Source organism: Ascaphus truei, chromosome 3, assembly GCF_040206685.1.
Source record: "Ascaphus truei isolate aAscTru1 chromosome 3, aAscTru1.hap1, whole genome shotgun sequence".
NCBI lineage: Eukaryota > Metazoa > Chordata > Amphibia > Anura > Ascaphidae > Ascaphus > Ascaphus truei.
Window position 1 is genome coordinate 23,794,530 of NC_134485.1, and position 24,242 is coordinate 23,818,771.

A 24,242-nucleotide genomic window follows, 5' to 3' on the forward strand; every position below is an offset into this window, starting at 1 on the left:
GCCCCCTAAAAAAGAGACCATATTCCAACCCGAGCCACACCTCCTACAATGAGCAGCCACTTTACCTTCTTGTTTCAACATTATCCCTCATTCCCGCTAAATTGTAAGCTCTCACAAGCAGGGCCTTCATTACCTCTTTGTATCTATTTGTCCATGTTTCTCCTCTATTGTAATGCAACTGTTAATGTAATATACATAACTGTACCCCATTTTACCATGCTGCAGAATAGGTTGGCACGTCAAAACTATTTGTATTATTATTATTGCTATTATTATTATTATTATGTAGGGGGCTGTGTGGTCTTGTTCCTATGTTAGCAGATTTTTGGGAAAGTAGCAAACGTCTCTATCTTCAGGCAAAATCAATCAATACAGTAGACCTGGTGCAATTCTTGCGAGTGTCATGCAGCTGTATCTGCCTATATCTTGAGAAGATATTTTGCATATCTTTTCCAAACTAACCCTACGCTGCACTAAAACATCAACCCATCCCTTGCTGGCTCATGATTGCAGTGTCTCATATTACTCCATCTTTCTCTAATCTTACAGTCCAACACGAATGGAAACAAAAAGGTATGTTGAGGTAGAAGAGATTGCTGAGGCGAGGTTATGAGGCATTTTAACATGGAACTAACCGCTGGAATGCGCTTTACTTCCTGTCAATACCAGCCAAACCGCTCACATTATTCGGCTCTTCTCCCATCTCTCCCTGTGTTGCGGTCATATCGCACATCTGGGCCTACCTCAGGATTTGGATAACTACTGCCCCAGCTCGCCCTCTCTCCCCTTCGCTCATTCCTGGAGACTAACATTTATATAGATAACCCTAACACCACAGCTGGTTTTAAACCCCAACCTATTCCTTTGGTCTCACCCAGAGTAGTAACTATTCTGCATATCATGATGGTCACTTAACCATGTTTTTTTGGGTCTGCTCCAAAACACCATATTTAAAATCACTGACCACCTCCGCCTCTATTCTTTCTCCCTCAGTCTCTGGTGTGTCACCCCATTCCCCACTTCATGCATTAAAATGTAAGCACAATAGACACTTCTCAGCTGCATCTCTGCAAATCCTCACCTTACCTTGACCAGGTCACTCCTGTCACAACTCACTGCCGCCACCTTTATAAGGGCAGTCCAACGCGTTGCCTCCAGAACGTCAGATTTTATACACTACAAATTCATTCTCTTCATACAATGCTGTACCCCTCTATTTCCACTCATGTCCAGCGCCCTCCAAACCCTAAAGCCGAAATTATAATGGGAAGCTCGGCGGTGCATGCACGCGAATCCTGCACTGTAGATGCAGGAGACCCTGTGGGGGGGTTGGGGAGCGCACTGCTGAAGCATGCCGAAGGCGTGGCCAGTGACATAACGCGACCATTATTGGCTGAACCGCTCCAAGTGACACTGACGTCACGCGGCCGTCGCGTCTCAAAACAAAATCTATTGTAGTCTCAATTTGGTCTCCTCGTCGTTGGACCCGCGCCACTGTGGCCACCCACAACGGATTTCAGGAATTTGTTTTGGCGCCACCACTATCATCTCGACCTAATTATTGTTCTCTACTTTCAACTTTGTTTCTTTCAACTTAGCCTTGTTTCTGCCTCTTTGCCTTCAGTTAATGTGAACATCTTGTTTACAACCTTAAGACACTTTGTTTCCTCCAACTCCCTCTGATTCACTCTGGATTGTGCTCCAACCACTCCACAGAAACCGTTCTAGGATATCATTGATATCATTAAAGACAAACCACAGGGACAGTTTCCTTACTAATTTTACTAGACCTGCTTCCTTTGACACTAAACCGATCCCCCTATCCTATTCCCCATTACACTGGCCTTCGTGGCACTGCCCTCTGTTCCTATCTGGCAGCCTTGGCTAGCACCTCCTCAACTCCCACTCAATGTTGGTGTTCCCCAAGGCTCTGTCGTAGGGCCTCATCTCATCCACTCCCTGGGCAAACAAGTAGTTACAGTGGAGGAGGTTGATAAAAAAAGACATACGTCCATCAAGTTCAACCTATGCTAAATTTAAACAGATACTTTATCCTATATTTTTATTTTGATCCAGAGGAGAAACTAACAAAAAAACAGTGACACATTATCCAATGATCTCAAAGGGAACAATACATTCGTTCCCGACTCCAAATAATAGCAATCATATTTCTTCTTGGATCAACATCCTTCCCATGTTCACTTATTTGGTATATTCCTATATACCGTTCCTTTCTAAAAAGGAGGTCCAACTTTTTTTGAACATATCCATTGTATCTGCCCTCACAATCTCCATAGGTGATGAATTCCATGTTTTAACTGCCCTTACTGTACTGCCCTTTCCATTGTTGCTTCTGAAATCTCCTTTCCTCCAACCTTAAGAGATGATCCCATGTCGTTTGTACTGCCCTTGGGATGAATAGTTATTTTCAAAGCTCCTTGTTTTGTCCCTGAATATATTTGTATATAGTTATCATATCTCCTCTTAGATGCCTCTTTTCTAATGTAAAAAAAACAAATTTAGCTAGCCTCTCCCCATAACTCAGATTATCCATCCCCTTTATTAATTTGGTGGCTCTTCTCTGCACTTTTTCTAGTTCCATAATGTCTTTTTATGGAGTGGTGCCCAAAACTGTACTCCATATTCAAGATGTGGTCTTACTAATGCTTTATAGAGGGATATAAATATGCTTACTTCCCTTCAATCCATTGCACGTTTAATGCAAGATAAGATAGTTTGCCTTTGCAGCTACTGCATGACTTTGGGCACGATTGCCAAACCAACTGTTTAAAAGCACTCCTATATCCTTCTCCATCAAGGATTCACCCAATTCTTCCCCATTTAATTTGTAAATCGCCTATTTATTCTTATTTCCCAAATGCATAACCTTACATTTATCTGTATTAAACCTCATCTGCCATTTACCTGTCCAAGTTTCCAGTATATTAAAGACCTTCTGGAGAGAAATTACATCCTGCTGTGATTTTAGTATCTTTCACAATTTAGTATCATCAGCAAAGATGGAGACTTTGCTCTCTATGCCAAACTCAAGGTCATAAAAAAAAAAACCAAGTTAAAAAGCAGAGGTCCCAGTACTGATCCCTGAGGTACTACACTCACAACAACTTTAGCCCAACCTGAAAAGGTTCCATTTACGACGACTTGTCTATCCTTAAACCAGTTTTCGATCCAGGTCCAAATATTTTTACAGAGTCCAATTTGCGTTATTTTGTACACTAACCTAGAGTGGAACCGTATCAAAAGCCTTTCCAAAATCTAAGCAGACCACATCAACCTTACACAATTTAGTATCAGCAGCAAAGATGGAGACTTTGCTCTCGATGCCAACCTCAAGGTCATTAATAAGCGAGTTAAAAAGCAGGGGTCCCAGTACCGATCCCTGAGGTACTCCACTCACGACTTTAGCCCAACCTGAAAAAGTTCAGTTTATGACAACCCTCTGTTGTCTGTGTTTTCACCAGTTTTCAATCCAGGTGCATATATTATTACAGAGTCCAATTTGCTTTATTTTGTACACCAACCTCGTGTGAAACCGTATCAAAAGCCTTTCCAAAATCTAAGTAGACCACATCAACTGCATTACCCTAGTCTAAATTCCCACTTGCCTCCTCAATGGAACAAATAAGGTTAGTTTGGCAAGATCTATCCTTCATAAATCCATGCCGACTATTACTAATAATTTTGTTTTTCATTAGGTATTCCTGAATATTATCCCGTATTAAACCTTCAAGTAGCTTTACCACTATTGAGGTCAGGCTTACAGGTCTGTAATTCCCCAGGTTGTGATCCATCTCCCTTTTTAAATATAGGCACCACGTCTGCTTTACGCCAGTCTTGTGGTACTGAGCTTGTGGAAATGGAGTCCTTTAATATTAAATGTAATTGCTTGTCTATTACTGAACTTAAGAACTCTTCGATGTATGCCATCGGGGCCAGGTGCCTTATTTACTTAAACTGTATCAAGTCGCCTATGAATTTCTTCCTCAGTTAATCAAAATTGTTTGTTAATAGGAAGTTGTGGCTTCCTCCTGTGGCACTACTATCGAAATGGATTCTTCCCTGACAAATACAGAGGCAAAGAATTTGTTTAATACCTCTGCTTTCCTTATCTCCACAAATTTGCCTGGCCACCTCACACTGAAAAGGTTGTGGGCATATACATGTACAGCAAATATACAAAAAGGTACACAAACAGAAGGGCACCACGCATGCGGCGGGTTCCTTTCATAGGGCCCACCGCAAAGCGAAAATCGCCGGAAAGCAGAGCCGGCGATTTTCGGTGTTCTACGCAATACGCAATCTCGGCAAACCCCCCCGTTCTGCGCATTCGCGACCTTGGACTGGTTCGTTCTACGCATGCGCAGAAATGGCGACCCCATGAGTCAGTCCCCCTCCCCCATTTAGAGTTGTTAAAAAAAAAATGCTAGAAGTATTTTCTCATAGTACTGAACCGATTATTATAAAAAAAAAAAAATATACATAAAAAAAACCATGTAGGATATAGCTTGGTCTGCAGCTTTAAATTGCATGCGGTTTAGGATTTGCTCTTCCCCCACATTATACTGTGGAACACCTCGAGGCCATATAAATAGAATAGTGTAGTGGTAAATGCAGAAACAGTGGACACAGGGACGTTGTCAGAAAGATGCTGGATAGAAATTCTTAGAGAGAGACACTTTTCAAAATGGCTTAGGGAAATAAACACTAAAAGGCTCTAATATTGTACCTCATTGCCACAAAGACAAGCCCCAGTGAAAGCCTTGCAATTGGAAACATAATACAATACAATTCTACTCTAACACTGATGCGCAGAATTAGATAATTTGTCTTTGAGGCTGCAACTTTCAATGAACAACGCGCACAAGCAGCAGCAACCACACTTACCTTTGGCCATTTATACTTGAGAACAGTGGCTTGCTGCCCATCATACATAGCTTTCCTAAAAAAAACAGGACAGGATTAGCAGAGATATGACTATGTTTTACAAACCGTAAACGTTATTTATTTATTTTTAATTTTTTTTATAACAATTTTTTTATTGGAGACATTCAGATATTGCAGTACATACAGGGGTGTCATGAGCCCATGACAGTGATGCTTATTACAATCTGTGAGTGACCAAATAACAATTTCCGTTTCCTTTGGTGGGGGGGAATAGAGGGAGGGGCGAGAGGGGGGGGGGGGGAGGAAGACATACAGGGGGGAAGGAGGGGAAGGAGGGGATGGAGGGTCAAGGAGAGGGAGGGAGAGGCAACCAGGCGATCCCCCACCACCCCCCCCCCACGAGAACCGGGGGGGGGGGGGGGGGGAGCGCGCGCCTGCCACCGCGGCCCAGCTCGATTGGATCTATCTTGCTAGCCAGGGATCCCAGGTATTCAGGAACTGGGGAATTTTCTTTTGGAGCATGGCTGTTAGTTTCTCCATAGTCATAACTTCATTAATTCTCCTAGTAACGGTCGTTCTCGAGGGGGCTTTAATCTGCTTCCATGCGGCTGCTATAGAGCATCTGGCCGCTGTCAATATGGCCGTTATTAGTCTGGACATTGGCGGGGGTAGGTCCTCGATTAGTTTGTTCAGCACCAGGGTCAGCGGGTCCATGGGTAGGGATAGTCCCGAGACCTCGTGTATAAGCTTCTGGATCATGGTCCAGTACCTCTGAATCTCCGGGCATGACCACCAAATGTGGGCCATGTCCCCCTTTTGACCACATCCCCGCCAGCACAGGTCAACTGTGCCGGGGTAGGCCTGCTCCCAGATCTCCTCCCAGTCCTCCAGGTCTATTGGTAGGCCTAGTTCCTCAGACCATCTTTGCATGTACCGGTGGTTCGGTGGAGTGGGAGGTGGCTCCAATCCTTTGTATATTTCGGAGATCAGACCTTTTTGGTAAGTGCTTTTGGCACACAAAGTTTCGAATTTAGTTAGTTGGGGGAATTTGGAGGTTGGGGAAAGGGACAAAAGGAAGTGTCGGACTTGCAAGTACTTGAATAGGTGGAAGCCCTGGATCTCGAATTTGTCTCTAAGCGCCTGGTAAGTAGCGATCTCATCTTTCTGCAGCAGATCGGCCACCATCCTAATATTGTGACTCTGAAATTGGTCAATTTGACTTGGGGAACACCCTGGTGGGAATTTGGGGTTCCGGAAGATGGGGGTGAGCTGTGAGGGGGATGCTACCAGACCATACTTCCCTTGGCATTTAAGCCATACTTCCCACGTGCATCTCATTGCTCCCAGGGCAAACATTTTTTTTTTTTTTTTTAATTGCTGCGTGAAACAAAAAAAACGCAACAACACAAGTTTACCTTTCGGGACTGACAAAGCCAGAGACGAAGGAAGATTGTAAAATGTGGCTAGATTATTGCTTTAAATATGCTCGCTTTTGTTAAATTGTGTATCCTCTATTTATAAATAGTTACTAGACAGAACAGAATTTTCATGCACACACTTGGATTCTTTGCGTAGGTGCCATGAAGTCGCCATTTGCTCACCTACACAGCTTAACCGTTTCATCCCAGCAACGTCAAACCTGTGGAAAACCTTTGATGTGCACATATGGCGAATCTTCCAGTACAGATCTCTACTTAATGAGACTACCGGAGACGGACAAATTACTCTCAGATAAAGCGCCGTAGGCACGAAACACATCAGAGGGTGTTTTTTTTTTTTTTGCCTGTCCTCTTTCCTCCTCTTTTTAGGATGTTGCGATAATCCCAATATACCGATTTCATATAGCAAGGCACCGCTTTTTCCTTTCCCCTACGGGATCACATATGCTTAATTTTCTCTATAGCACACCTACCTTTGGCATTGATGCAGCGCCTTTCCTTCAGTTAGGTACCAAATACTATTGAGAGATGCATGTCTCTTAATACTAGAGAGGGTATGTGCTGCTCCGATGCTGAGAATGATGTTTTTGGGCTAAAATATGCGCTTATTTATTTTAATATTTTAAATAATGAAAAATGTGATGGGGGCAAGAATGGCGGCAAGCAGATAAAGATTTCTCTTTGCGTCAAAAAGCGAGAGCTTCCCCAACGTCAGCTGTAGGATAACACATGTGACGTGGGGAAATTCAAGTCAATGGAAAATCCATGCCGGATCTGGTGTGTTACCACACAAGTGACCTTGGTCAGTATCCGCCAAAGTGATTAGAGAAAGACTCCCTCGGGTGAGATATTAGATTGTTTTCCACATGCACAATACCAGCCACCCAGTTAGAAAATGACAACCCTAAGCTTCCCGGCATGGAAAGAGAAATGTGTTCACTACAGATACATATTTTACCTTTGTTTGAAATTGGTACAGCTAAACATGAGCATTAAAGCAGCAAAAACAGGATACATTGTGGTTTAATTGAAAAGAAAATTGAAAAAAGGTTGGAAGCAGCAACATATGAGGCCACGGCTTCCTATTGGCTCGCCGGACATTTAAAACTGCCATTATGTTGTCAGGGGCTACCCTCCATTGTGCCCTAAACAATGTGGGGAGCAGGCAGACTTGCTGCACATGCTGTGGGGTTGCACCAAAATACTCCCAATCTGGGAAGATATCAGAAATTGGCTCCAGAGAATTCTCGACCGCACGATCCCTTTGGACCCCTGGTTGTTTCTGCTGGCCAGACGCACCCCGGGGTTAAACAGATCGGAGCACAAATTAATTGCACATTTTGCAACTGCCCTGAGGTGCGAAATCGCAGCATTGTGGAAGCAGCCCGAACTACCAAATATCCCAAAAATCAGAAATCGAATTTGGCACGTTTGCCGGATGGAACAGTTAACGAGTCTGGTTAACGACACCGGCACAAACTTCCTAAAAGTCTGGGCTCCATGGTGAGCCCTGAACGATCTCCCAGGGATCAATGCCTCCAACATACTGCTTTAATAGCTATAGGCGCGTTCTCCTTGGACGAGTGTAGCTGACGGGGAGACATAGAATACAGTCAACAAAGAGGAACAGCTAAATTTGGCAGCAAAGGGAGTGAACAGGGTCTAGTGTACATACTCGCAGACGTCCGCAAACAATAAGATAACAGCTAACCCGAGATCTGACGAACCTGAAGCCTCCGAAACCCAAATGATCCGGAGCCTTTCTGCGGCTGTGATAGCCAGGACGAGCCCAGCTGACCCGGAGCCTGTCTGGGGCAGCCCCACCCCTTCCCCCCACCCCCCCTCCCCACCTTTTTCCCGGTGTAGTCTGGCCGTAAGTCTGGTGGGTCTGTGCGTATCCCCGGTATGTCTTTTGTGACCCCAAATACAAAATGAGCTGTTCGGGGTACCGTTATGTGAGACAATGGGTTGGTAGCGTATGTGATGATTGTACCCTGCACTCAATAAAAAAAATTTTTTGGTTGAAAAAAACTGCCATTATGTTAGGCACACAGTTCCCTGGTGCACAGATACCGGCACCGCTAGAGGCAAGTATCTCTGAAAGCCCGTTTTGCTGTTTTAAGTTTCTTCCATCACAATACAATCTTATGTACGCCAATTACTTACATGTATTTGCCCATACGTATATAGCAGAGGGCCCGGTTGCTGAAGAGAAGGTGGTTTTCAGGGCTGGAAAGAGGGGGGGAAAAAATGGCTTATGAGAATCAGAAGTAAAGTTAACGCCATGCTAGACATGAACAACAACACTTCTCCATGGTGGTTACCTGTGAGCCATGTTGCATAGCCACCCCCAGAATGTACATTTCTGCAGCTTATGCCCCACATGGTGTGAGAAACAGAGAAGAGCAAAAATAAGGGGTTCAAATAAGAGAGAGAAAGAGAGAGAAAGAGAGAGAAAGAGAGAGAAAGAGAGAGAGAGAGAAAGAGAAAAGGAAGTAACAGAAAACAGTAAAAGGGAAAAAAAGAAAGAAAATAAACAGTGAAGAAAACAGATAGGAATAAATCCGAGGTGCTCAACTCTAGTCCTCAAGAGCCTCCCCCCCCCCTCCCCCCATCAGGCCAGGATGTCAGGATGTCCCAGCGCCAGCACAGGTGACTCAGAGTTCTTGAGTTGAGCAGCCCTGGAATAAAGAAATGGTGGAAAGAAAAATGATAGATAAAACAGATAGTGGGAAACAGAAGTTGCACCTTTACCTATATTCTATAGCTTTAGAGTACAGCTCTGATGCCAAACCAAAATGCCCTTTTGCAAACTCGTCATTACCACGTAGCTTCATAGATTCAGACTCCTGCAAGATTCAATAGAAACCATGTTAAAAGTAGCACACAAGCTTAGATTTCTTTTTTCTGATATATAGGTTTGACGTAAAGGGGGTCTCGCCAGCGCCGAACTACATTAACTTCAGCTGCGGGGATCCCCTGCCTCCCGGGACACTTACCGCCGAAGGGAGTGCCGGTATCTGCCAGTAGCAGCTTCTGCTGGGCTAGTTGGGGCCATCATAATGGCGGTTTAAATGTCCCACATGCCAAAAGAAAGCCGTGCGGTCATCCCTTGCAGCTTCTTATTGGCCTGCGTGACCGGGACATTTAAACCTGCAGAGCTGTTAGCGGTGCCACCTACGGGGGTACGTATCCCAGGAAGCAGCGGGTCTCTGGAGCAGAACTGTCCTCAATTCAGCTCTGGGGACCCCCTGCCACCCGAGATACGTACCTCTGTAGCTTTAGAATGTCTCTCACGTGGGCCAATAGGAAGCCGCGATTTGTTTTTACAGAGCATGTGTTCCTTAAACATAAAAAGGAACAGGAAACGGGCAAATTATTTCTGTTTCTACTCTGACCGTTTGCAAAAGGGATGTGAGTGTGAAGAGCACACAAATAGATCCCCACTAGGGCGCACCACAGACCTGAGTTGTATTAAATCATGGTCCTTGAGTACGCAAACATACAACATATACAAGTTTATTGGGACATGATAGACTAAATCACTACATAAATAACTTTAAAATCATGAAGCTCCTAGTGCCTCTCTGGTGCTAGTAACTAGCTCAAAAGATGTGCATCAAATGAGGAAAATATATACGAAAGTGAAATAACTAACTCATTCAGCTTCACCCTTCCCAAAGAAAACTCCTCTTGGATGAATCATTGGGTAAGGTATTAATATACCTGTAATTTAACCCTGGGTTGATAAGTGGAGATATGTCTAAGGTTTAGTGTATAGTATAGAGTGACCTGCTAGACACCTATATGTATTGTTAATATAGGTATGCAGGATCGTAGCGGTAAACAGTAATGCCGATTACGATGTAGGAATGTACAGGTCTCAATGCTTAATCTCTGATTCAAATTCCCTAAATGTCTATTTCCATCTAGGATGGTATATCAGATCCCTATAGGTTTCATCTAGTTGCTCCGTGTCTGGAGTCATCAGTTTACCCTATCAATTCTTACACTACTTTATTCCGCAGAGCGAAGATGTACTGTGACTTTACCCACTGAATTTTATAAATGCAGCCGACTATGCTCCCCAATAGAGTGTGTCTACGCAGTGGCCTGCTGGCAAATTCCACAAATGTGTACAGGTGAGTATGTATACGTTAACACTGTATGTCACTACCAGTTGTCAGTGACTGTCTCATAGTCCTAGACTTTAATGAGATATATATATATATATATATATATATATATATATATATATATATATATATATACACACACACACACTTTACATGGCAGGTGCCAGTATACACAGTGCAGCTGAAGGCTACTTTGTCTGCATGTTCTGGATCCCTTTTGTCTGCGTACCTATCCCTGGCAGCACGCAACCTCATTTATTTAGTTTAGGGATTTGAGCGAGGCACCACAATTCCTTATACTCTGACCGTTTGCAAGATAAGTTCTCATGTGATATTTTATTTTTAACCCACAGTATTATTATTGCATTTAATGAACATGGCAGACAGTAAACTATTTTAATCAATCTGGCACACCAGAGGTTAATGTTAAGTTGCAAATTGTCTTAAGAAAAGAATTGTTTTTATAGCCTGTCACACCACGGACCAGGCCTAGCGTTGTAGGAGGTAGCTGAACAGGGGAGAAGGAGGAGGAGGAGGGAAAGGGGGGGGAGGAAGGAGGAAGGAGGAGGAGGGAAAGGGGGGGGAGGAAGGAGGAAGGAGGAGGAGGGAAAGGGGGGGGAGGAAGGAGGAAGGAGGAGGAGGGAAAGGGGGGGGAGGAAGGAGGAAGGAGGAGGAGGGAAAGGGGGGGGAGGAAGGAGGAGGAGGGAAAGGGGGGGGAGGAAGGAGGAGGAGGGAAAGGGGGGGGAGGAAGGAGGAGGAGGGAAAGGGGGGGGAGGAAGGAGGAGGGAAAGGGGGGGGAGGAAGGAGGAGGAGGGAAAGGGGGGGGGAGGAAGGAGGAGGAGGGAAAGGGGGGGGGAGGAAGGAGGAGGAGGGAAAGGGGGGGGGAGGAAGGAGGAGGAGGGAAAGGGGGGGAGGAAGGAGGAGGAGGGAAAGGGGGGGGAGGAAGGAGGAGGAGGGAAAGGGGGGGAGGAAGGAGGAGGAGGGAAAGGGGGGGGGAGGAAGGAGGAGGAGGGAAAGGGGGGGAGGAGGGAAAGGGGGGGAGGAGGGAGGAGGGAAAGGGGGGGAGGAGGGAGGAGGAGGGAAAGGGGGGGAGGAGGGAGGAGGGAGGAGGAGGGAAAGGGGGGGAGGAGGGAGGAGGGAGGAGGAGGGAAAGGGGGGGAGGAGGAGGGGAGGAGGGGAGGAGGGAGAAGAGGGGGAGGAGGGATGCTTCGCTCCAACTATGAACATAGTGTAAAACTTTCTAAAATTGAATAGAGGTGCCACCTAAGGATCAAAATGCAATTAGCTAGGAATAGGTAGAGAGAACAGGGATCCTCTCTGTTGGTGCACACTCTAAAAAGTAAGGCAGGTATAAGCCATATAGGCCAACAACATCAAATTAGAAGAAAACCATATTGGTGGTCTACAGAGGCAAATAATGTCTAGTTAAAGCCTAACCAGTAGCAAGATTAAGCTAATGAGGGCCACTGCCAAATAGTGAGACCTGATAATGAAATGGTAGCAGGCACTTGGAATTATAGGTGCTGCTAATAACTACCTTTAAAAAAACAAACAATTTTAATGAACCATAGGGTAAAACTATTATCAGGTCTCACTATTTGGCAGTAGCCCTCATTAGCTTAATCTTGCTACTGGTTAGGCTTTAACTAGACATTATCTGCCTCTATAGACCACCAACATGGTTTTCTTCTAATTTGATGTTGTTGGCCTATATGGCTTATACCTGCCTTACTTTTAGCGTGTGCACCAATAAAAAGGATCCCTGTTCTCGCTCTACCCAGAACGTTTATAAGATCAGTGAAATGCTACAATTTCCCCTACAGTCACGCTGTAAACTTTACATTAGGTGACACAATGTGCATTTAAGTCCAAATTAAAAGCATTAAGTGAGATTAACAATACTTTTGAATGAATAGGTGCATGTGTTAACACTAATGTTTAGAAAGAGGTCATGTTTATTTATTTTTAGAGCTCACGCTCCTTCTAGTGCTCTATGTAAATCGGAATAAAACAATTGGTGTACCCCATATGATGTTGGGTCTGATCCTGTGGCAGATCCAGTCGTGTGAATTAATTCAAAGGTAGCGGCACACACAAAGTTGAAGACAAGGTTTCTTTATTGAATCTACATATTCCTCCTACGCGTTTCAGCCACAGCCGGGCCCGAAACGCATAGGAGGAGTATGTATATTCAATAAGGAAACCTTGTCCTAAATTTCAGGAGTGCCCCGGTGCCTTCCTACCATTGAATTAACTCTGATGTTACCATTTTTCCTTCAGAAGCACATTTGCCTACGAGATGATGTACATAAGTATCACAACTTTTAAGTAAACAGATCTTCTTACCTTGGCACATGAAGCACAACAACGGCAGGCATAACTACAAGCGGAGCAGTATTCCTCGGCCATCTTGGTTCTATAATTTGTATCTGTCGGAGACAGAAGAAGAAGATGAGCAATTCATTGATAAAGGAGTCTTGGTGTGATCGTAAATACAGGTACACATTGTAGATGCTGCACACAGTAGCATTTTAGAGGTACAATAATGTCATAAGGCATTTTATTGGTGACCGTGGTCAAGTGACCCAAGGAGCTGGTACTGTAAATCAATGCCAAAAACCGGTTTAAATAAAGTGTCTGTTTGTAAATCAAGCAATTGGACTCTCCCCCCTGTAGTCAGCATCCTGCGAGAGATCCAGTATCCTGTGTGAGATCCAGCATCCTGCGTAAAGATCGATAGCTCCAGTGGAACGCAGAACATCTGGGACACGCAAGCTGAAGGAGTCGTCATCCCGGGCCGCTACGTCGGTTCCGGAGTCCCGCAGTAAAGAGAACGTCAGTCGGAGGAAGGGGAGCACACTGTAGAGTAGAGCCGGGGCTGTTGTTAATAACCAGGGGTCTACAGCTCACAAGCGCCCATCACCCCCAACCGTAAAGACCAAGAAAAGCGTCAAGCGGTTTGTGGACAGAGACTGGACTCCAAGATTCAAAGCTGATAGCACACACAGGACACTGGAGAACGGAGACTGATGTGACAAAGCAATTCTTTTTATTTAAAATCGATGATGTTGATTCAATAATATTTTATAAAGAAAATTACATCTTTTCGCATCCTTTATTCTTTTTTGCACAACTGGGACGTGCCCTGTTCCTAGATTTTGATTGAAGAGGGTTGTAATGGGGACACGTAGAGGCAAACCCAAGAGTGCAGATGAGCAGAAAATATTGCTCATTCAGCAATGCAAGAGACTTTCAACAGCAGCAAAAGTAGCGTTCTTCAGCAGAATAAAAACAAGAGAAACTCATATATACTGCAGTAAATGTAGGGGTGGGCAACTCCAGGCCTCAAGGGCCACTAACAGGTCGGTTTTAAAGATAACCCTGCTTCCATCAGTCGGAAGACAGCCACCTGTGCTGAAGCAGGGATATCCTAAAAACCAGACCTGTTGGTGGCCCGAGGACTGGCGTCTCCCACCCTTAGCGTAGGGTATAGGAACAGCCCTTGGTAGCAGGGTTAACACTATAATAGTGATGCAGACTCAACCCTTGGGAGCAGCTATTAAGAGGAGCAGTGTAGGTTTACGCACAGCCCATGGTAGCAGGACACCGACGGGATGGGACAGGCTTATGGCAGGATCGGCAACTATTTGCAGAGTTTCTGGTCAGGAGCAACTGTAACTAGTCTGCTTCTTAAAATCTTCAATCCATGAGTTGCACTGCACACAACCACAGCTCTCAGGCAGATTCAGCACACGCCAGTAAGGCTGCACTTATAGTGGTGGCGACAGCCATGGCGCGGCAAAACAAATGCATTGCCGCCGTCGCTTACAGCAGAAGTTACGCGACAGCTTGGTCGCGATCGCTGGAAATAAAAGTCAATTTGATTTTTCCAGCGACCGCAGTGTGACGTCAGCACAATAAGCGCGGCCATGGTCAACCGTAGCGCTGCAAGTCCAGCACCCAAACAGAACTATACTACAAAAGTATGTACCAACCCTATTGCCCAAGGTAACATCCCTTTCCCTGTAATAGGGGTTAGATTTTGTAGCGCGTCTCACCGCTGAAACAATTCCAGCTCTCGCTTTCCTACTCATGTAATGTTGGATAAAAGCCTTCAATCCATAGTTATCGTTTCTTATTCCCATGTTCTTCTTGACATGCGTACAGTCAAGCAGCACCCCGAAGCCATCAGATAACCACGTATGCTGGAATTCACATTAGCAAGGTGAAAACATTACTGCAGCTTGCCATGTTCACTTCTGATTTTAACATTTAAGTTATAAATGTATAATAACGTTGACGTAAAAAAAAGTAAAGTATGGCTTAAAGCAGGTGTGATGCCTAAAATGAAACAGTGGCTGAACCACAACCAGGGTATAATAGGCCTATAAGCCTGTCAAATAGCGGGGGACTTATTTAAAGGTTTATTCAATGACAATATTCAGGATAAAATTTGCATGGATTTATGTGGAGCTGGCCATGCCAAACTAACTTGTTTTAGGCCGCGTTTATAGTGGGTGCTGCAGGGCACGCACGTCGCTCGCGAGCACAGTATGCAGGAAAAGTCAGGAGGCGACAGAGGAGTGGCCCGTAACGTCACGCGAGTGATTCGCCATCACTGGCTGAGACGCGGCCATGGCGAAACAAAATAATTTGTCTCTCCAGGATTCTGCCTCTCCGTCACGCCCACTATGTGCCCCTTCACGGAATTCAGTTTTGGCGGCGTGCGTGCGCCGCGGCCACTATAATCGCGGCCTTAGTTTCTCTGAAGGAGGTAAGAATGAACTTCGATCAGGGCAATGCAATATGAAAAAGCAAAGCGGTCATAAATGGAACCTTTTAAGGAAGGGTTCAAGTTGGAAGTGGAGCACCTCAAGGATCGGTACTGGAGTCCCTGCTTTTCAACTTGTTTATTAATGACCTTGAAGTTTGCACACAGAGCAAAAAGTCTCCATCTTTGCTGGCGTCAATTATGTAAAATCACAGCAGGATGCCATTTCTCTACGGTACAATATGGATAGACTGGAAACTTGGGCAGGTAAATTGCAGATGAGATTTAACAAAGAAATCTCCGGTTAGGAGTTTGGGAAGCATAAATTAATCAGTCTACATACAAAGGGGGAAAAAAATAGGGCATAAACCTTATTTCTGATGCTATATAGCGATAACCAAGTAAAGGTAAATCTCTATATAAATTTGTAAAGGCTGCAATTACAGTAGTAAGAGGCAAGGCTGATTAAAAATGAAGAAATTGAGCCCAATGCATGTTTATTTTATTTATAAAAATGTTTTACCAGGAAGTAATACATTGAGAGTTAACTCTCGTTTTCAAGTATGTCCTGGGCATAGAGTTAAGATGACAAATAATACATTGATACAAATAGTTACATTAAGTGAGCAGGGTTATACATTATATACAAGACATTGCATGCAGTTAGAGATAAAATATATTATAGGCTTATGTAGCAGTTACAGACCAGATTAAAATGCGAGACAGCTTTAGTTTTGAAAGAACTTAGACTGGTGGCGGCTGTGAGAGACTCTGGTAGGTTGTTCCAGTTTTGGGGTGCACGGTTAGAGGAGGAGGAGCGGCCGGATACTTTGCCGAGTCTTGGGACCATGAACAGTCTTTTGAAGTATGATCTCAGATGATAAGTGCTGCATGTGGTAGGGGCGAGGAGCTTGTTCAGATAGATGGGTAGCTTGCCCTGAAAGTATCTGAAGGCAAGACAGGAAAGGTGAACTTTGCGCCTAGACTCGAGTGATGACCAATATAGTTCTTTGAGCATTTCGCCGTGGTGTGTGTTGTAGTTGCATTGGAGGACAAAGCGGCATATTGAATTGTAGAAGGTGTCAAGTTTGCCAAGGTGGGTTTGGGGAGCCGTGCCGTATACTGTCCCCAAAGTCTATAATTGGCATTAGCATCTGCTGTGTGATACGCTTTCTGACCAGCAGACTTAGGGAGGATTTGTTCCTGTAAAGTACCCCTAGTTTGGCATAGGTTTTGGATGTCAGGGTATCAATGTGCATTGCAAATGTTAAATGGGAGTCAAACCATGTGCCCAAGTATTTAAAACTAGTAACAGGAGCTAGGAAGGTATTAGCGTTGATTCTGATCTGGAGCTCAGTCATAGGAAGCTTTAAAAATGTAGCCTTGGTCTCAAATACCATTGTTACAGTCTTGTCAGTGTTTAAAAACAGTTTGTTTTGGGAAATCCAAATTTTCAAGTCTCAAAAAGTCAGATTGAGGTATGTGTTCAAGGTCAGAGAGGCTAGGGCTGTGTGCATATAAGATTGTGTAATCTGCTACATGTATATTGAAGCTCCCTTACAAGCTGTAGGAAGATCATTGATGAACACCAAGAAGAGTAGGGGCCCCGGAATAGAGGTGATATCCACTAGTGATATCCATGGGGTTGGAGTTAAAGCCTGAGATAGACATGTTGGGATCTACCCGATAGGTAGGAATGAAGCCAGTTTAAAGCATGCTTACCTATTCCAGAGCACTGGAGTTTAAGCAAGATAACATGATCAACAGTATCAAAAGCTTTTGCAAAATCTAGGAATATTGCACCAGAAAGTTGTCCCAGTTCCATTCCACACTGCATTTCATTGCAAACTTTTAGCAGGGTGGTTACCGTGGAGTGTTTGGGGCGAAAGCCAGATTGGAATTGGCTGGGGAGATTTGTCATGGTATAGTAATCTCTTAATTGGGAGTGAACACATTTTTCCATGACTTTGGATACTATTGGGAGAAGAGATTGGCCTGTAATTTGAGAGTTTTTTTGTCCCCACTTTTGAAGATTGGGGCAACTCCAGGTCTTGGGGATATGGCCTGCAGACAGGATAGAGTTGACTATGGAAGCAATTGATTTGGCAATGGCTGGGGCATCAAGTCTTAATGAGAAGCGCTTCTGTAATCTCTTCGGATACTGGGACAAATTGAAAGTTGTGGGCAGTGTTGGGAGGGGGTGGGGCTATAGGGGTACTCTCAGAATGAGGTTCATGTTTGTGGTTTGGGTTGCATTTCGCTAATAAGTTAGTAGCACACCCCACAAAGTAATCATTGAATGCATTTGCAATGTTAGTGGGATTTGTCAGAGTAATATCCTCCTTACTCCTTAGTGATATTACTTGGTTGTTGATGGGTAAAATGCTGGGATATATTATTGATAACCTTCCAGAAGTTGGCTGGGTTTGATGTATTCTGGTGAAGATTGTCAGAGTAATATTGTTCTTTTGTATGTCTTGTTGGCCTTGTGCACATATTTCACAGGCATCTGTAGTTATTAAGATCCTTGGTAGTAGTGTCAGTTACTTCGTAGCTTTTCCACAAGGCATCCCTGAACTGGTAGAGCGCTATAAGGTCAGTTGTAACCCACGCAAGGTGGGCCCCCCGTACTCTTATTCTGCGTAGTGGAGCATGGGTATCACAGATGTTTAAGAACTCAGATTGGAAATAGTCGAGCGCAGAATCAGGGTCGGGAATTAAGTGGATTCTGTACCAAGGGCAGTTGGTAAGGTCAGCCAGAAACTGTTGTAGATTAATTTTTCTAAATGTTCTAGTGAGGAGAACTTTATACAGGCATACCCCGCATTAACATACGCAATGGGACCGGAGCATGTATGTAAAGCGAAAATGTACTTAAAATGAAGCACTACCTTTTTTCCACTTATCGATGCATGTGCTGTACTGCAATCGTCATATACGTGCATAACTGATGTAAATAACGCATGTGTAACAGACTCTACAGTCTCCCCGCTTGCGCACAGCTTCGGTACAGGCAGGGAGTCAGTATTGCTGTTCAGGACGTGCTGACAGGCGCATGCGTGAGCTGATGTTTGCCTATTGGGCGATATGTACTTACTCGCGAGTGTACTTAAAGTGAGTGTCCTTAAACCGGGGTATGCCTGTAACATGATTGGGGTGGTTTCATTTTCCTTACACAGTATACTATTACATGGTCACTGAAATGTGGAGATGTGGACCATGTAACTGGGTAGGAGGGTGAAGATTGCAGGGAGGGGAGACCATACGAACTGGAGCGCGCCCTGGTAAGGAGCTGATCCATTGAGCCCGCAACCCCCAATGTCACACACTGGCTTCAATAAGGCTAAATATGAGAAATACAAACAGTTGGAAGCCAACAGCTGATCGCCAATATACCAGGAGCAAGCTCCAGCCAAGAAAAAGCGCAAAATGGGACAAAAGTAGGTCAACCCTTGATTGGGAAGGATTTAGGAGTGCTGGTAGAGCAGCAAGCACACCAGGTCATAAAATAAAAATAAAAGGTTCAACAAAAATCAACGTTTCGGCTCTACAAGGCCCCAATGAGAGCCGAAACATTGATTTTTATTAATAAACCTTTTTTATTTTTACTACAGGACCTGGCGTGTTTTGTTCTTCACTATTTGTACTATTTTTTGTTGCAGATTATTGCACCCAGGCAGTTTATTGTTAAGTGGAGTGCCACTATACCTGTAACTCAATTTATATTTGTACATGGGTTGAGCAAATAATAATAATAAAAAAAAAAAATAAACTTAGGAGCCAGCTAGAATTTTTAGGAAGCAAAGTGTTGTTGAACAGCAGGGAGATGGTGGTTTGCACGGTGCAGCTGGTCCAGTCTCTCCTCTCCCCCGACCACTAAACGTCTCCGTCTGCATCTGTCAGTGTGTGTGTGTGTGCAACTGTGACATACACTCTCACTGACTCAAACACGCCGACACTCCTTCCGTGTAACCACTTCTGCCACCCTCTCTCAGTCAGGTTCTCTAACCCTCCCACTTCAGCACTATACGGCACAGTGCTGACTGACCCGTCCGTCACCACCAGTCCCAGCGCACCCGATCCTGCTTTTTCAACTGACCACAGATATCAGTCAGCTCTACGGCTCAACACAGGGACAAAGTGTTAGAAGCCTTCCGGGAAAATGCCACCCCTGAAAACAAACATATCTATCTATGTAATCGAGAGATGTCCACTTGGAGAAACTCACAGCTCTTATCCAGAACTTTAACACTATAGAAGAGAACCAGAAAATAGCGATCCTCCTGGGAGAATATGAAACCACAGCAGAACTGGCTGCACACTATATCCAGCACCTGTCACAAGCTGAGAGACGCCCACATCCCAATGTGGAACTGTTACCCATGTACCGTGCAATCATTATACCCAACCCCCTGTTCATGTACTGTGTAACCATTATACCCTACCCCTATTACTCATTTACTGTGTAATCATTGTACACTATCCCCTATAACTCATGCTTTGGCAATACTGAAATGTTCTTTTGTCATGCCAATAAAGCTTATTTGATGAGAGCGAGTCACAGTCCCACTGGTTGAGCGCGCGCGCATGTATGTATGTATGTATGTATGTATGTATGTATGTATGTATGTATGTATATATATATATATATATATATATATATATATATATCCAATAAAGAATATCACTTGTGAGCACACTCATGTCTTTGAAAGGCAGGTTTGCAGACCTGTCTATCATTAACACCTCGCATACAGTGCTCCCACTGCGGCAAGGGATTCTGGGAAATGACATGCAAATGAGCACACAATATGTCACCTTTTGCCTGGAATACAGTATCCATTCACATGGAGCCCGTTTAAGCTGATGCATCGCCGTTAACGCAGCTTTTAAACACAGCATGGGACTAGCACAGCAAGTACAAACCACTCACAGACATGTTTCAACCTTGATGGGTATCATCAGTGTGAGGTTGGTTTATACTTGCCTTTAAATATCTCTAGGCTGGGTAGGTTTACCATTACATTTTAAGTTATGGTGGGTGAAAAATGCGACAGAAAACCTCCACCGTATTGCATAAGCAAATAAAAAATATCACTTGTGAGCACATTCACATGTCTTAGACAGGTCTGCAACCCTGCCTTTCAACCATTATCACCTCGCAATGTGCTCAATAGCGTTTAAAAGCTGTGTGTACTGACCAGCGCTTGTCAGTAGCAGAGACACAGAGGAGCAGTGACTCAGCAAAGGGCGGTTTGCTTTCTTGACTTGCACATATTGCTTTATCTTGGACTACTTTTGCTGTTTCTCAATTATTGATGGATTGCTACTTCTGTGTTGCCAATAACCTTGCCTGATCTCATATACTGTTGATCCTTATTGTAGGACATTTAAGTGTATACAGGGGTCTTTACTGGATCTTGATTGCTTTATTGCTGGTCTTCGTTTGCTGTATTGCTGTATCTGTATTACCAATAGCCTTATCTGGTCAGATATTCAGTTGTTCCCTATTGTAGGACAGGGCGCATTGTATATAGGGAAGTACCTCTGGGTCCCTTTGGATCAGAGGGAATGGGTTTGAGAAAGAGGTTAGTACCTCGAAACGGTCGTTGCTCCCCTTACATACCATCCTCCTTTTTAGTGTGTTTCCCCCCCCTTGTTTTTGTAGTGTGTTGTCACCTTGTCTCCCTATCCCCTTCCCTAAGACTCTGTTTCCAATATGATGTGCAACTCCAAGTAATTTTTTCCTTGTGTTCTCATTAAAACTTATTGCATATTTCAGGCATACTCTTGTAGTAGAGCTTTTCTTCATAGACAGTGAGTGCTGGGACACCTTTGTATTTCGTGTATATAGATATGCTATAGATATGTATATATTACACGTGTACACAGTGACACTGGTTGAGTAGTGTGTGTATGTGTAACCTAGTAAACTTTCTAGATACAACAGTAACACTGAAAAATGGCAAACTACACACATCTGTATACAAGAAACCAACAGACAGATGCAGTTAGCCCCATAACTCCAGCTTCCATCCCACACAAGTTATCATACACATCCAGGCTATATAAAGATACCACCGCATATGCTCTGACACTGAAGACAGAAACCGTCATCTCACAACCCTGACCGAATCGTTCAGACAGGAGGGATACAAACCAAAGACCATTGCCAAAGCTATTACATCTGCACTAAAAGACCCACGAGAACACTGGCTACAATACAGACAGAGAACCTACCACACGCATACCACTAGTGACCACATACAACCCACCCCAGAGGGTATACAAAAAATAATCAAAGATCTGCAACCCATGCTAGCAGAGGATGCGACATTAAAAGAAATCTTCCCCAAACCTCCCATTCTTGAGTTCCAGCAACCATCAAACCTCAAACAGAAATTAGTCAACAGAAAACTTCACAACGAACTTAAAGACACTGATAATGGCACAAAACCGTGCAACAACACATGTTGCAAACTCTGCAAACATATACTGTATGCCAAGATCCCACAGCCAGTCACAACCATGGAAAACTCAATGTTAAAGGATCATACTGTTGCACATCCAGGAACGTGGTGTATATGATTCAGTGCAACAAATGTGATCAAGGATGCTACATTGGGGAAACCAGCTAAAAACTACAAGGCAGAATGAACATGCACAGACACTCCATACTCCATCACGAAGAAGGAAGATACTGCTCACCAGTGGGACATCATTTCTCACAACCAGATCATTCCATAAATGATTTAAAAATCAAAATCCTCAATGGAATGTTTAAAACGCCCCCAAGAATGGAAAACATTTGAACTCAGAATGATAACTCTGACACCAAAACCAAAGGCCTTAATGCAGATATGGGTACACACACACACACACACACACACACACACACACACACACACACACACACTTGTTTGTAATTATCCTGCTTCCCCCTATTCTTATCCACACTTTCTCTCCCCTCCCCCAGCATCCCTCCCCCTCCATACTTTTCCTTGTCACCCTCCCCTGGCTTCAAACACTTAACACCCTACCTTATCTACAGTACATATCTGGGGGGGTTTTAACACTGTTTTAGCCATAGATTCCTTTGTATATCAGTATTGCTGACCTGAAGAAAAGAGCAGAACTCGCAAAAGCTTGTCCTATGACATAAATTGTTAGTCCAAATAAAAAAAAGTTATTACCTAATACCGAAGAAAATACACATATACATACATACATACATACAGACACAGATACACACAGACACACACACAGACACAGATACACACACAGACACAGATACACACAGACAGACAGAGACACACAGACAGACAGACAGAGACACACAGACAGACAGACAGAGACACACAGACAGACAGACAGAGACACACAGACAGACAGACAGAGACACACAGACAGACAGACAGAGACACACAGACAGACAGACAGAGACACACAGACAGACAGACAGAGACACACAGACAGACAGACAGAGACACACAGACAGACAGACAGAGACACACAGACAGACAGACAGAGACACACAGACAGACAGAGACACACAGACAGACAGAGACACACAGACAGACAGAGACACACAGACAGACAGAGACACACAGACAGACAGAGACACACAGACAGACAGAGACACACAGACAGACAGAGACACACAGACAGACAGAGACACACAGACAGACAGAGACACACAGACAGACAGAGACACAGACAGACAGAGACACAGACAGACAGAGACACACAGACAGACAGAGACACACAGACAGACAGAGACACAGACAGAGACACAGGTTGAGAAGCGTATATATAAATATAACCAGGTCCCGCTGGTCCCCGGTTCCTCCGCGCACGTTTCCCCCCCCCTCCTCTTACCCGCCTGTGGCAGCATGGATAGTCGCGGGTGCGAGGAGGTTGATGCGGGCAAGCGGATCGCCAAAGACCCACAGCGGACGCCGCCACGTCAGGGAGCTTTGCACATGCGCAGCAGAGCACCCGGCGACCATTACAAGTATCACGCATGCGCAGGGCTACACAGTTGCAGTGGCCATTACATACAGGCTCCACATAGGAACTACAAGCCCCATAGTGCTTTGGGGCATAGGTCATGGGGCCCAGCTCAGCCAATAGGGCTGTTACGATCCTCCGAGAAGAGAAACATTTTCGCGTGTTTGGAGCCACACTAGGAGTTGGAGCCAGGACAGACAAGGGGAAGGTAGGGTCCGAGTATCAGTGGCACACAGACTAGGCCAGAGAATCCCCTTAGGTCCCAGATAGGCCCCAATCACGTGTAGCTTGTGGCCGCTTCAGGGAAGGCCCTTAGATACGGACGCTTCCTCATTTTACTGCAGTGTCAGGGACACAGTAAAGACGCCACGCGGTGATCGCGACCTGTGACCAGACCACCGTAGTGTTATCAAACGCTCTTAAAAAGGTCTCTATCCACCTTAAGACACACTTGCTTAAAGAAGCATATGAATAGCACTGTGGATAATACTGGACACATGATACGTAAAGCTTGGCCCCCTGCAGATGCACTTACCAGAACTCCCTCCTACTGTCTCTGTACGTTCTCCCTACCTACCAATTAGACTGTAAGCTCTCGGAGCAGAGAATCCTCTTCTTAATGTTACTTTTATGTCTGAAGCATTTATTCCCATTACCTGTTATTTATATTATCTGTTATTTATTTGATTACCCCGTGTATTACCACTGTGAAGCGCGATGTCCATTAATGGCACTATATAAATAAAGACATACAATGGTGAGACCCTCCTACCGAAGTCCACCCAACGCAGAGGACGCCATCGCGGAGGCCCATGTCGCTGGCTCAGACGCATCCTCGTTGCTAAGTCGGACGCACCGAGTACTCGGCAGGCACCACAACAAAGTGCACCAACAGTTCACGGGATATCGCTACTCCCTGCACTTTTGGGTGGGCTGGACATTGGGAAAGCGACATCAGGGCATTGGTGCCTAGCACCCGAT

The 24,242-nt window shown here is 44.6% G+C and overlaps 1 protein-coding gene across 2 annotated transcripts in view; it reads right to left on the minus strand.

Annotated features, from left to right (window-relative positions):
- Positions 1–24,242, minus strand: part of TTC3 (tetratricopeptide repeat domain 3) — a 102,236-nt gene that overhangs the window by 77,278 nt on the left and 716 nt on the right. Inside the window, exons 1-5 of one of the 2 annotated variants that reach the window (XM_075593767.1) lie at positions 14,539–14,839; positions 12,827–12,909; positions 9,099–9,193; positions 8,511–8,573; positions 4,906–4,960 (exon numbers count right to left, since the gene is read on the minus strand). In XM_075593767.1, the coding sequence (XP_075449882.1) occupies positions 4,906–4,960; positions 8,511–8,573; positions 9,099–9,193; positions 12,827–12,889 (276 nt within the window). In that variant the 5' untranslated portion in view covers positions 12,890–12,909; positions 14,539–14,839. Of the gene's footprint in view, positions 1–4,905; positions 4,961–8,510; positions 8,574–9,098; positions 9,194–12,826; positions 12,910–14,538; positions 14,840–24,242 lie in introns of those variants that run through there. The other variant, XM_075593766.1, reaches the window with a different exon arrangement.